General features: G+C 36.6%; 1 protein-coding gene across 7 annotated transcripts in view; it reads right to left on the bottom strand.

Annotated features, from left to right (window-relative positions):
* Positions 1–13649, bottom strand: part of LAMA2 (laminin subunit alpha 2) — a 379531-nt gene that overhangs the window by 72440 nt on the left and 293442 nt on the right. For all 7 annotated transcript variants that reach the window (XM_054819583.1, XM_054819586.1, XM_054819585.1 and 4 more), the window contains 5 exons: positions 12179–12341; positions 6853–7063; positions 5158–5274; positions 3819–3982; positions 98–236 (listed from right to left, as the gene is read on the bottom strand). In XM_054819583.1, the coding sequence (XP_054675558.1) occupies positions 98–236; positions 3819–3982; positions 5158–5274; positions 6853–7063; positions 12179–12341 (794 nt within the window). The remainder of the gene's footprint in view (positions 1–97; positions 237–3818; positions 3983–5157; positions 5275–6852; positions 7064–12178; positions 12342–13649) is intronic.

The following is a 13649-nucleotide window of genomic DNA, read 5'->3' as shown; positions in this document are numbered from 1 at the left end:
AAAGTCATGGAGATGGCAAAACATGGATCTGAGGTAAGGTGTAGCACAGTTCCACAGAAAATCTAAGCCTTCTTCCCAATTTACTTATTTTTCTTACCGCTTGCATAGCTTCATTTGCAAGAGCTTTGGCTTCCTTGGCAACTTTTTCAGCTTCATCTGTGTAATCCTTGATGTTAGTATAAGCATTGAAAGCAAGTGTGGCATTGAAAGAGAGGTTTTTGGCTTCAGCAAGGATTCTGTTGGGATGGGAAAAGTAAACACACCATTAAACCTGCTATCAGAGCTCAACAGAACATAGTATCCTACTTTTTCAAACCCAACAGCCTGTATTTCTAAAGCATTTCTTTAGAGAGCAATGCTACACTTGAGATTTCAGGAGTTCTGGCATCATATCTTTAATGGAATTCACATTTTATCTCTGCAGAAAGACATAAAAAACAATGATTGCTAAAAGAGGAGGTTCCGTGAGATAAAAATGGATAAGACACTGAGAAAAGATAGTGTAGTGCTTAACACTATAATCTGGACAACATATATTCATAATGTGGGTATATAGGTAACGTGTTGAGCCAGGCAACTCAATGAATTTTGCACTGTATGAACATGTGAGGATCATCGCAGGCATGTTTTAAAGTAAAATCTATGAACAACTAATTTCTTGGTCTGCCTGCTAAACACAGAAATGCCAGATTTGGAGGAGATCTCACTGTCTAAATCAAATCCTAAATGTTAATTTTGCTGACGGAAATGAAAAACATAACCAAAAATGCTTTGTATTGAATGGGTTGTTCCATTTACATGAAATACTCCATTCTAATAACTACAATTAGATTAAAAAGTAAGTATAAACAAATAATATTTCCTGGTGCAGGGACTGGAGTTCAGCTAACCCCCTTTCAGGGGAATTTCTAGCCAGCAGGCTGGAGAAATCACTTTTGCACTCTCTATGTATGAAATATTCAAGTATTTTCTACAAAGTAGAATTGAGCCTACAGAATTAACTTGAAGAGATCTATCTCAGAATATGTTACACCTGATGCCTGTGATGCTTTTCCTGAATAAAGAGTAAATGGGCTAAAATCCCTGCTTGAACTGGACAAGAATGGATTTGAACTTGGATTTTTTCCTCTCTGGGAAATGTTCTAGCCATCAAAGTATACGGCAATATAAGGGAGGCAGGGATTACTCCTGCTGGACCTGTTCCAGCTTGTATAAAATACTTAGTCATTGAGACAGTGTGTGTGTAAGAAAGAGAAATTCATTCTTTAACCTAGTAATTAACCTGTTCTCTGGGGAACAGGGACAGCTGGGTTCCAGTCCTCGCTTCAATGAGTATGTAATGATTTCTACAAAATGCAACAGGAAAGACAAAGGGAATGGAAGGCATACTCCCTGGACTCCACATATAGTTAACAGAGGGAAAGAGACTCCCTTTAGGCTACTGACTGAGCTGCCTCTGCATCACTCCTGGAAAAGCATATCTCCTTCCTCAAATACAGATGGAGCTCACTAGGCCATAGTAAGTTTCTGCGATGCTCGGTTGGAGAAATGTGCAGCCCAGAATAGCTATCTAGCTAGTAGCTCAAGTACTGCTTAGAAATATGGCTCAAATCCCTTCTGGTTAGGAAATAACTGAACTGAATTTGCCAGATACCAATGATGATTACTCATCAGCAGGCGATTAGCCATAAGGGAGAAACCTATCCTGCTACCTCCTTGCATACAGGAAAAATAACAATTATTCTAAGCTAAATTAATGAACTGTTCCATGTTCTAACTCTCAAGAGAACATCCTCACCATCAATCTATATACTATTTGAAGCCTTAGAGGGTGATCGGAGAGAAAGGGGTCTCCCTCAATTACTCCTGTAAGGTGAAATGTTACTTTTCAGCAAATTTAATATTAACTGAAAGGCAAGTGTCAGTTGTGAAGATAGATACATTTTTGAATTGCTAAGACAGATAGAGACTGCATATTCCTGTAAAGTATGACTGTTTAAGGTCAGTCCATGAAGTAAACAGCTTTATCCTGATGGAGGATTACATAGCATCTTGGTATTTCTTTCTCCTTTGAAATGAACTGTATCTGACCACATTAGAAATTTTAATTTTGAACAATTTGCTTTTAGATATCATTTTTAATGCCCTTGATTCTGCATTTTTTATTGTATATCTTGAGAAATAGAGGTTGATGTCCGGATCAGATAGAAGTATACATGGTACTGATATACCACAGCAGATGTGACTTTAAACACTACCCTAAGCTCCCTAAGGCCAAGCTGTCAACCTACATTAAGACAGACGCACATGCACGCACCCATTAAAAAAGTCTATTTAGCATAGTTATAAACATCTATCTCAAAATATGCCTTGCCAACATTTCATTAGGGATGCAAAATATTCTTTTCTGTCTACATTTTCTCTGCGTCTTAGTTCCTCCATGCCAACATTGCATGTATTTGGATATTTAGATCCAAATTCAGTACTGTGGTTGGATGTGACACTAGTCACTTACTTTAGACCTGGAGATGCACCACAAAACTGATGTGTCCTAATCAGACAGTGCACATACCATTTTAAAAAGCCATGTTTTTCTAGAAACAGTGCCCTTCAAATCCTTTTTACCTAGGAAACCACAGCTATCATCATTTTATGTACTCCTCAAAACATAAATTAGATTGAATATCTAGAGTAGTGTGACTACACTGTATATGAAGCCAGTAATTTTACAAGTATCAGACACTTTACCAGAGATAATTCTGTGCCTTTTCCTCAAAATTACAGATGCTGGCAAGAAAAAAATGTGTTAAGCATCTGCTCCCAAGTCTTTGGGATATTAAAGTCTTTAAGTAGATCTAAAAGATGTAAGCAGCAAAAAAGGAGCATATTGTTGATGTTAAAAAAATATCTCTTTTTAACTCATGCAATGCTTTCAAGAAAATAAAACTCTGACAGTATGCTGGGGACAGGTCCAAAAGGCAGAATATTCATGATCTATTTCTGTGTATTACTATTGCAAATTCCACTTACTATTTATGGCTTGCTTTCTAAAATACAAAAAACCCCAATAAAACAAAAGACATGTCCCTCTTCCACCTAAAAAAATCCAACAGACTCAAAACAAAACCAAAAAAACTCTCAACTTCTATTCCTTCCAGGAAACTATATTAAAGATGAATTATAAAGTATCATACTTCTGAAAGGACTGCGATCATATAAACCGAGGGCACTGCAAGTCTCACTTATATTTAGGAATGTGATAGTGGTAAACAGAAACTGAAGTTTCTGTGCTTAGGTTCAAGTGTTTTGGCCTGTGACACTTACTCATTTTGGGAGGCTGTTTTGAAACCGTTAGAGGGATTACTGTCTGTCACTACAGGGGATTTCTGACAGTAAACAAATTAGCACCACAATAAGGGTCTCCTACCAAAATGGTCATCTGAAAAATAAAAATACTGCTTGTTTTTTATAAATACTTACGAAAACACATAGTGGGCTCTGTAAGACAAAGTTCAGTTTTATTCATAACAACACAGTGGAAAGCATATGTAAGTTAAATTGTGTTAGGAGTGCATCTGAGGGCCCTGTTTGCAGGTAATGCAGCCTGTAAGCATCACAAGATGTAGGAAAAGGTTTACAAGAGATACATACACACACATTAACCAACTAGATAGTTGTGTACTCATATAGAACGCTGGTTATTTGTATACTCCCAGTGACAGATGTCGAAGTTTAAGAAGAATGCCCTTCAATTTCTATCAAGCAATTTTACAAAACTACTTCATGATTGTATCACTAACAATGAACGGCCACCTTACCCATCCAGTACTGCAGACGATTCATTCAGCTGGGCTGCATGGTTCTCAGCTTGCAGCACCTTTTCTGGAAGCATCCTGTCACGAATTTCTTGTGATAAGTCGTCTATTTTATCTTTCAGCTGATCAGACATTGGCTGTATCTTATCTGCAATGCCTTCTACATACTGAAAATGACAAAAGAAAGGCCTTTAAGTGGCTGCATGCAAGCACTCTGTTGCCCTTTATAGATATATATTTGCCTTGTGAGGTATTATCTCATAGCTTACCCATGCATTAACACTACAGGGAACTAATATGGAAATAATATAGGAATGGCTGGACGGGAGAGTAGAGGGGAGTCAAACCAATATTCCAAGAGCTACTTGCCTCTCTTGAGATTAGTAGAAGTTTTTATTTTACAATTAAGGAACTGCACAGTTGTAAAGCTTATAAACTCTAATTTGGATTTCTTTCCTAAATGTAGATAGTTATACTAAATTGTCATTGTTCTCCACAATAGTAACTAAGCAATGACACAAGTTTCACATTTTAGGACCCTTTGAATGACTCCAATGTATTTTTGCTTATTAAAGTGCTTTAGTAAGAACTATAGCTTTTGAAGACCTGCCATTCCTGTCCCAATAAACTGTCTCAAAGTGTTTCCCATTTCTTCAAAAGGCATTTTTCCATTCATTATAACAATTTCCAATGCAAGATGAAAATATTTCCAGAACCAATGATATTTCAAGATTTTCTCTCTCTCTCTCTGTTTTTTTGTTTCTTTGTTTTTTGTTTGTTTGTTTGTTTGTTTGGTAGCTAAGGCACTGATCTCAAACTATGTTGATAAAACTTTTAAGGTAGAATTTTCAAAAACTTTATGTAAAATGAGAGTGTAATCCTTTCCCTGATCTATCTAGACTTAAAATTGTTGCCACAGGCAACAAATTATTTCTGAAATTTTCTTCTGATATGCACACACAGTTTTTGTGCAGATAAATCTACATCTAGATCACAGAGTCGCAGCGAGATGGTGAATGGGTCTCCTGCATCTGCAATTCTAAAGATAAAGTCAGTACCGCAATCACAATACCATATTTATAAAAGAAGGCAGACTCCATGAAAAATTATGAGCTAGCTCTTTATGTAACCCAATAAATCATTTAAATCTCAAAGTTAATCATTTTTATATAACAGGTTAGCTTTTCTGCCATACAGCAATGGAAAAATTATTTTTTCCAATTCAAATATTCCAACATTGATAAATAAAAAGAAAAATCAGGCGTTACTTTAATTATCAATTTTGCTTCCATAATGACGCTTCGTTGTACTCATTCTCAGATAAGGATGATAAACCACTTACCTCTACAGCTAAGCTGATTTCATTTGCAAGTTTGTTGGCTTCATTAAGGACATCATTCCCTTCCTGCAGGCTTTTCTCCACATCTTGTCTGCCATCTTCTACAGCTTGCTTTTTTTTCTATAGAATGTGTTCACACAAAGAAAAATATGAGTTGTTTAATAGAAAGGGGACAACAGTTTAAATACCAACATCCCCATACAGACTGCATTTTGTCACCATGCCACAAAGGCTAGACTTCTGAAATTCTCTGAGCTTTCAGAGAAAAGACAGTGACAACAATAAAGCACATATAATGTAAGTTATCTTTTCCTTCTCCTCCTGTCCCCAACTTTGTATCCCCCTCTCCACAGGATAGGGTTTTTTATTGCTCTATTACAGAGGTAGCTAACTGTAGTACTCTTACAAAATGAATCAGAAAGAAGTTAGAAACCCTAATTTTTACTCAGATGTGCAAGTTCCTCATTTTGACAATTACCTTCTCTGGCTATGAAGGTAAGATTCATCAAAATATTCTGTTGCTTTCCTATTTATGTCCACTGGTGTTTCAATAACTATTGAATATAAAATACAAGATAATGGTTTGGAGCAACCTTAGGATTCTTTACTTTCCAACTAGTAAAAATACTGCATATTGTGTAATAAGGATGGCTTCTGAATAAGGAACTGGCAATTTCCTGAGCAAGATCCATTGAGTATGACAGATTAGTTTGATAGGAGACCATGGCATTCTAGCGTTAAAGAGTGCTGTGATGGCTTCTTGGTCAAAAGAAAGCAAAAACCTCCTTGCAACAACCAGGTGGGCAGGACTGCTGGAAAGAATGCCTTCAGGCACTCTGATATTGTGATGCATAGAAGATTTTAAAAACTGAGATAGCAAATAATTTCTCCAACCATTATTCCACCTTTGGGAAGAAAATGCACAGAACAGAGACCACCTAACTTATTTACAGCACTGTATTTCCTTAATTCAATCAAGCCCACAAATCTCTGCTGAGAACTGAGGTCTTGGAACTCTAACCTCATCGTTGTACATGAGGCAAAAGCTCATCGAGATACAAACAGAGTTGAAACATTTATCTTCATTAAGTTGACTCTGCTCTTTATGTCTTGGTTAAATGCTTGTTAATGTACAGTATAATGTGCTCTTTAAGTCTCTGCAATTTAAATTAAATCACAAGCAGACCCCTCTGCTATGAGGGAGATCATTCATAACAGCTACTAACTACAGAGGATAGAGTTTGATTTATTACTGTGTAATATCCAGATACTCCCTTCAGTCTTCTTCCCAGGGGTTGGAGAGGGAGATGAAAGTGTAAGTTTTCTAGGAGCAAATATATGACAGCAAGGATTTTAACTGAACTCCTATTGAAATCTTGAGCACAGGATTTGAATTTTACATGACTATTTATACTGGGATGAATTTAATCTCCCCCAGAAAAATGAATCCAATGCACTCTCCACTCAGTGTTTAAAATCAGATGATATTATTTTGATAAAGCTGTGGAGTAATTCTACTTTTAAAAGCCAGCGCATTTCCTCGTTCTGAGGAATGTTTCCTTTTAATTACATAAGATCTACTTACATTTTAACAAAATTTTTGTTTTGCCTGTATTTTTGATTCCAGATTTAATCATGAGAAGTTTCAAACTTTGATCAGACTCCGCATAATGAAGGATACAATTTGTCAGCACTCACCTCTACCATGGTCATATTTTTTTGGTTGACTGCAGATAAATGATCAGCCTCCCTAATTTTACTTGTAGCCTCTCTTAGCAGATCTCGAGCATCATCAACTTTCGTGTGGTAGCTTGCTAGCTTGTCCCGGACCTCATTTTTGAGATCCTCATTTTTCTCACTGGGCTCACCAAATAATTTCTTCACCTTGTCCAAAAGATCTTCTGCATTCCTGCAATACATCAAAACCCATTAAGGCACTGAGTTCATATTCCCTGCACTGAATAATCTGAATATTCTTAATAACATGCAAATGAAATAGACTTCTAAATTAAAACTCAAAGTAACTTTCAAGAGAACACATGCTTAATAAAGTGAAATGACAGTTGTTCTTAGCCCCTTTCTTAAAGAGGTTTTTAAATGCCACTAAGGTCCTATTTATGAAGTAGAAAATATTAAAATATTCTCCATGGCAGACTGTCTGGTTTTTTGTTTGTGGGTTTTTTTGTTGGTTTTTTTGTTTGTTTGTTTGTTTTTTGGTTTTTTTTGGTAAGCTGCCATTCTTGAGATCTGATGAGTAAAGCAAGGTTTTCTGAAACATTTCAACTTGTCAAAGAGATTTCCTTCATTCACATTAATGTGACATGTGACACGAAGTGGTTTCCTACCTTGAACTGAGGGGATATGTAGATATGCCTGATTTCAAGTTGTCTTGGAGCAGAAAAACTGCTTTAGACAGTCAAAAATCGTAAGTATTTTCCTGTGAAATAAACAACCCCCAGGACCCTTGGATTTATAACTTCCAGTAGCCAAAGAACTTTGCTTATCTAAAATAAATTCTGGGATATTTTTAATGGACTTTGGCAACACAGAAATAGAAAGTTCACAGGTGCCTGGTTTTGGCAGGGGATGCAATATTTCTTGATCATCTGAGAATTGCTGCACTCAGTTTTAAAGGACTGGAGTATTGGAGTCTGTATGCTCTGTCATTTCTCTGCCTCATGATACCAGGCCATTGAATCAGTTTCACGGAACAAAAAAGACAAAAAAAAGAGGCACTTCCAAAATGATGCTTTAGAGATAAAAGAAAATTCCTAAGTAAACAGGAATCTGTGGGATAGATAATACCTACAGAAGAAATCTTGTTACTTCTGCCAAGAACAGATTAAGCTTTTCTTCCTGTCTCATTATGGCAAAATATTAGAAGCAGCTGTGTGGAAAACAAGAACTATTTTCTGAATAACATTGCAGTTTAGCCTGCCTAGAGTTGGTTCCATTAGAAACCTTCTAAAAATAAACACATAAATAAATGCACACAAAAAATATATCTAAGAGGTGGAAAAGATATGCTACTACTGGGCATAATTTAGATGAAGGATCTGAACTGGAGCCAAGGAAAGCCAAATTGTTATCTTAGCTTTGGGATTCTCTGAGACGGATTTTTTTTCCCCCATCTGTCCTGCCTTTGGTTTTGATGAAAAAATTATTTATGTTGTGAATTTGTAACTTCTGAGGACAAAATAGTTAATAAAAAATAAAATGTCAGTATTGACACCCTCTCACAGAAGAAGTGTAGAAAGGAATTCAGAATTTCTCCCATACCTCCTCCATTGTTCTTCATATTATCAGCTATTCTCTTATACTTCTGACCAATTTTGATACCCTTATGACTCTGCTGTACTGGAGGAACAGCGGAAGACAGATGTATTTCCTTTTTATGCCTTTACCTCCTAACATAGTACAAACTACCTCTCTGTCCAGTAGTCTACCTCAAAACTCATTACTGGTGTTCTAAAGATAACACTTCCATATTGACCTGTTGTGCATTTTCCCCCCTGCTCTTTCTAATGAAGCACAAGGCAATAAATCTTCTCCAAGCAATCCCTTGCTTTATATATCAGAATTTCTGTGTGACTGGACTGCACAACATTTTTTGAAATACAATCTTGTACATTTAAGCCATGCTACTTTTACCGGATACCTTCCTAGAAAAAGAACAAATCTGTACAACATGCTTGAAGTGTTAGAAGAAAAAAATCACAGGTCTGGCCTAACACCTGGAATGCTCTATAGTCTGGATACTCAAAATTAGTACAAGGGAACAAAAGAAAGATTAGAAACTGATGACAAAATGACTAAAACAATATAAACTGTAAATATATGAGAGTCTAAATATGTTAGAATTGTCCTATCTGGAGAATAAATGACGACTATAACATCATGAGTAGCACGGATAAGGTGATCAACTGTCCAATGTCTCTCCAAATATAAAAAAAAAAAAGGAAAATATCAGGAAGCAATGTCAAAACACAGGAGGCATATCTTCAAACACTGTGTGGCTGAGTTATGCAATTCATTCTTACAGGAAACTGGATGATGGAAGTTCACAGTGGCTCAAAAGCCATCAGACAAATTTATGGAAGAAAAAGTCACACAAAAATAAAGCTATTCAGCATACTAAACAGAAAGATAGAATTCCGGCTCACAGCATCCCTTGATAGCAACTCACTGGCATCCAAGAAAATGTGTAGGAATGTTATAAAATATTGAAAGATTTATTTCATAAGTATGAGAATCAGGGTGGTTTAGGACAGACACTGGTGTATTTTTAACATGCTCTTTTTAGAGAGAAATTATTGACTAATGTGCCATTTCAGTACACCCAATCCAATTACAGACTTGATTTGAAAAGTTTGAAGGATAATAAATGAGGGAAAAAGCTGCACATGTAAGAGAAGTTTTGCCATCTATGGAAGCAAGAAGACTTTACTTAATTTGTCTTCTTCATTTAACTTTTGAGAATTCACTGAACACATTGGAGAGGTAAGAAGAACCCATTGATTCTTGTCATTCTGTTCTTGGACAAAATCCTGAAAGCAGAATACAATCACTGCCACAAGACATTTCACCAAAGAATAAACATGATTAACTACTTCAAAGTGACCATGAGACTTGCAGAGCTATTCAAAAGTAAATATCTCTAAATGAGTCTGTAAGAACACACGTGAGCATAGTGATCCACACACTTATGTGCACACACAGGTTTAAGAATGATTAATTTTTCTTCATCCTTTTTCCTTGTAGAACGTATCCTATCCACTCTCATACTACATTATTTAAGCAGTTTTAAGATGTTTTTTTCTTTAAGAGGCAGTAATTTATTAAAAAAATGTGCTGGTTTTGGCTAGGATAAAGTTAATTTTCTTCACAGTAGTTACTACAGGGCTATGTTTTGGATTTGTGCTGAAAACAGTGTTGATGATAACCCAGGGATGTTTTCGTTACTGCTGAGCAGTGCTCACACAGAGCCAAGGCCTTTGCTGCTCCTCACACCACCCCACCAGCGAGGGGCTGGGGGTGCACAAGGAGTTGGGAGGGGACACAGCCAGGACAGCTGACCCCCTGACCAAAGGGATATCCCATACCATATGGCGTCATGCTCAGCATATAAAGCTGGGGGAAGAAGAAGGAAGGGGGGCATGTTCAGAGTGATGGTGTTTGTCTTCCCAAGTAACCGTTATGTGCGCTGGAGCCCTGCTTTCCTGGGGATGGCTGAACACCTGTCTGCTGATGGAGAGTAGTGAATGAATTTCTTGGTTTGCTTTGCTTGCGTGCGTGGCTTTTGCTTTCCCTATTAAACTGTCTTTGTTTCAATCCATGAGTTTTCTCACTTTTACTCTTCTGATTCTCTCCCCCATTCCACCGTGGAGGGAGTGAGCAAGTGGCTGCATGGGGCTGAGCTGCTGGCTGGGGTTAACCATGACAAAAAGTTTCAGAAAACATTATCCAGGGACCTTTCCTCCTCACCCCATAATCCACAGTGACTAATTTTCCTTCTGTTGAGTTCATTGCCAAAATTTCTTGGCTCTCAATGACTGCCTTTAAAGATGTAATCCTATCCTTAAGATAAACCATACAACTTTGATTTAAATCAGTGAGTATATTCATATATTTCTTAGTATAAAATGTATTCTTTTACCAGGAAATGAAAACACTCGCGTTGCACATTTCAGGAAGAATGGTAAGAGGGAGAGAAGTTCTTTCCCTCAAAAAAGCTCTACTGCATTTCCTACTCCAGCTATTGGGCTAGTAGGAAATTATTTCATGCTAGTTTCATGACAATTTTGTGTTGGCTGTAGCATTTGAGGACCAAGAACACCTTGTTTGAAAGGCCTCCCCCCAGTCTGCCCTAAAATTGCAGGCAGCACTTTCAAAGGTTTGGCTAAATTTTTCTTGTCTCTACTTTTTCCTGGATTATTTCTATGTGTGAGGGAAGAAGGGACAGAAGAGGATCAGTGGAATCAGAAGAGAAAACAATAAAACATTGCTGAAAAATACATTTGCAATATATCCTTTCTCAAGAGAACAGAAAGCAGAACCATCAGAATTATGGGAAGAAATATTGTACTGGTAGAATTTTCAGAAAATGATCCGGTTTATAAAGTGTGTGATACGCAGTGCAAATCTGATTCTATACTGCTTGGAATTCTTAGCTAATCTTTTATTCTGTTTACATCTCTTTACAGCATGCACGCACCTGATAGCTGACATTTTCAGGCCTGAATGCCTCTATCCCGTACAGTTTTCAGAGCCATCACAACTTCAATGGACCACATAGCTGCTCAGCTGGATTACCTGCTAGTTGTTTGCTCTGGTGAAGTGCTGAGAAAAGCCTAGGTCTAGGAATATATGCCTGGTCTGACTGATACAGAAGTAACAGACTCCCAGAATTTTAACTTCAAGCCAAGTATTTTTCTGGATCAGGTAAGTTTCCAGCATTTTGCAAAATGCTTTATAAAAAGTTGCCAATATAATTATATATACATATATAGGTTTTATTTTCACAGATATATAAATAACCAAACCCTGCGCTTCGCAAAATGTGCCGCAGAGTTGGAATATTCTGATCTACGCTATTCTATATATGGCAAAATACATCCTTTTGAATGTCTATGCTACTGGACAAACTTTGCAGACAGATAATGTTTTTATTAGACCAATTAGTTTTCCAGAAACTTATGGAAACTTCTAGACAAGCTCTTCAGTACAAAAGCCATTCATCAGGGCTGAAGCAGAAGCTATAAAAAAACTGAGAAAAATTGTTTAGAACTGGATTAGAAATGTTGCTGGTACCTGTGGAGAAGTAATTTCCTAGGTATTGCTTTCTACATATGTAAGCATTTCCAAAAATGCAAATGCTACATCAACAGATATGAAGTATTAGACTTTGCGTTCCTTCACATTTCCGTAAGCCCCAGCTTGAAAACTTGGTCATAAAAGATAACAATGACATTCACAAGAATCAGATATTATCACTGTGAGGTTGAAGAATGAGGTCTCTACTCACTTTAACTCATCCTGAGCTATTCTTTCTTGCATATTCAGCGCTCTACTTCTCAACTCTGCGACCATTCTGTCAGCCTCACTCTGCAGTTCTGGAAGACTCTTCTCCAAGGTCTCGTCTTGGGTTCTGAGTGTCTTGTTCAGTTTTATAGCCTCTTCATTTGCAGCTGTAGGGGGCCAAAAATATTAATGTAGGGAGTTAGTAAATAAAAACAACAGAGAGGCTTTAAGCACCTGCCCGTCAACTCTATCAGTGAGTGGAATGCAACTTGCACCGGTTTTTCCTGCTGTGAAATACAAAGGATGGTTAATCCAATGATCAGTAACAAATGAGAAAATGTTATATGTTTCATCAAATCTTTTATTATATCTTACTTTTAAGCACAATAATTAAAGTGAAGAAGTCTTTATATCCAGTATAAGAAATATATTGCTCCCCTCCTCCTCTCCCTGAAGGAAAGAATTTGCACTGAACCTTCGAAACAGCAGAAGATAATCTGGTATATTGTTCATAGAATTATGGAGCAGGCACTACAAGCAATGAAAATTAGATTTAAATTACTTTTGGAGAACTTCAAAATATGTCAGTTTTAGCATTCAGGCTTAACAGTGCTAGGAAGAATAAATGATTGGGAAATTTCAGAAAAAGAAGGAGAGAGGAGTGAAAGACACCCACAGATGTCTAAACTCGCTCATATGTTTAGAAGTAGATACCCAGAAATGGAAAACAAGAGTATGAAGGTTGGAATATATGATGGTACATTGTAAATGTATTATGTGTTTCAAATAGATGAATTATTCTTAACTGATAAAATTGTACACATGGTATCATTCAAGGACTGACTAAAATCTTTCTGCCATAGCACACCACAACATATTAGAATAACTCTTTCAGAAGCAACTAGGTCATTTAAGACAATCAGTTCGATCTTAACTTTTAAAAATTACTTCTCCCTTTCTATAAGCACAGGGCTTCCAAGTAACTGATTTCTCCAAAATGGCACAGTTCCTGGTTGCATGAGTACTTCTGAATATTTTAACTTAAATCTTTAACTGAAGAAATGAAAATCTGTCTTCCAAAATTCACATAAATGACTATTCAATCTATATATTGTGTAGATTTAGAAAAAATTATGAAGAAAATTCTAATCCAGTGATGTCTTCAATTTGCTGGCGATAACTGAAATTTGGATCTTTAATCAAGAGTGGTTATGTGTGGGGTAGTGAGGACTGGAAAAAGACTACACTTTGCTTAAATGGATCATGGATTGCTTCTGTGCATTATGTTATCTATCATTACTAAGTTACCTCAGGCCAGGAATAGGCATATATATATATATTTTTTTTTTTTTAAATCTGGAATAAATAAATAGTAATTTAACCTCCCTGAATATTTACCTTAATAGAGAAAATGGATATGTTATCTCAGCTTTTATTAGGTTAAGGAAAATTTATACCTAGCTTTATCTTTCTCC

Source organism: Grus americana, chromosome 3, assembly GCF_028858705.1.
Source record: "Grus americana isolate bGruAme1 chromosome 3, bGruAme1.mat, whole genome shotgun sequence".
NCBI classification, from domain to species: Eukaryota; Metazoa; Chordata; class Aves; order Gruiformes; family Gruidae; genus Grus; species Grus americana.
Note: the sequence above shows the minus strand (reverse complement) of the source record. Positions and strands in the feature narration are given on the sequence as shown.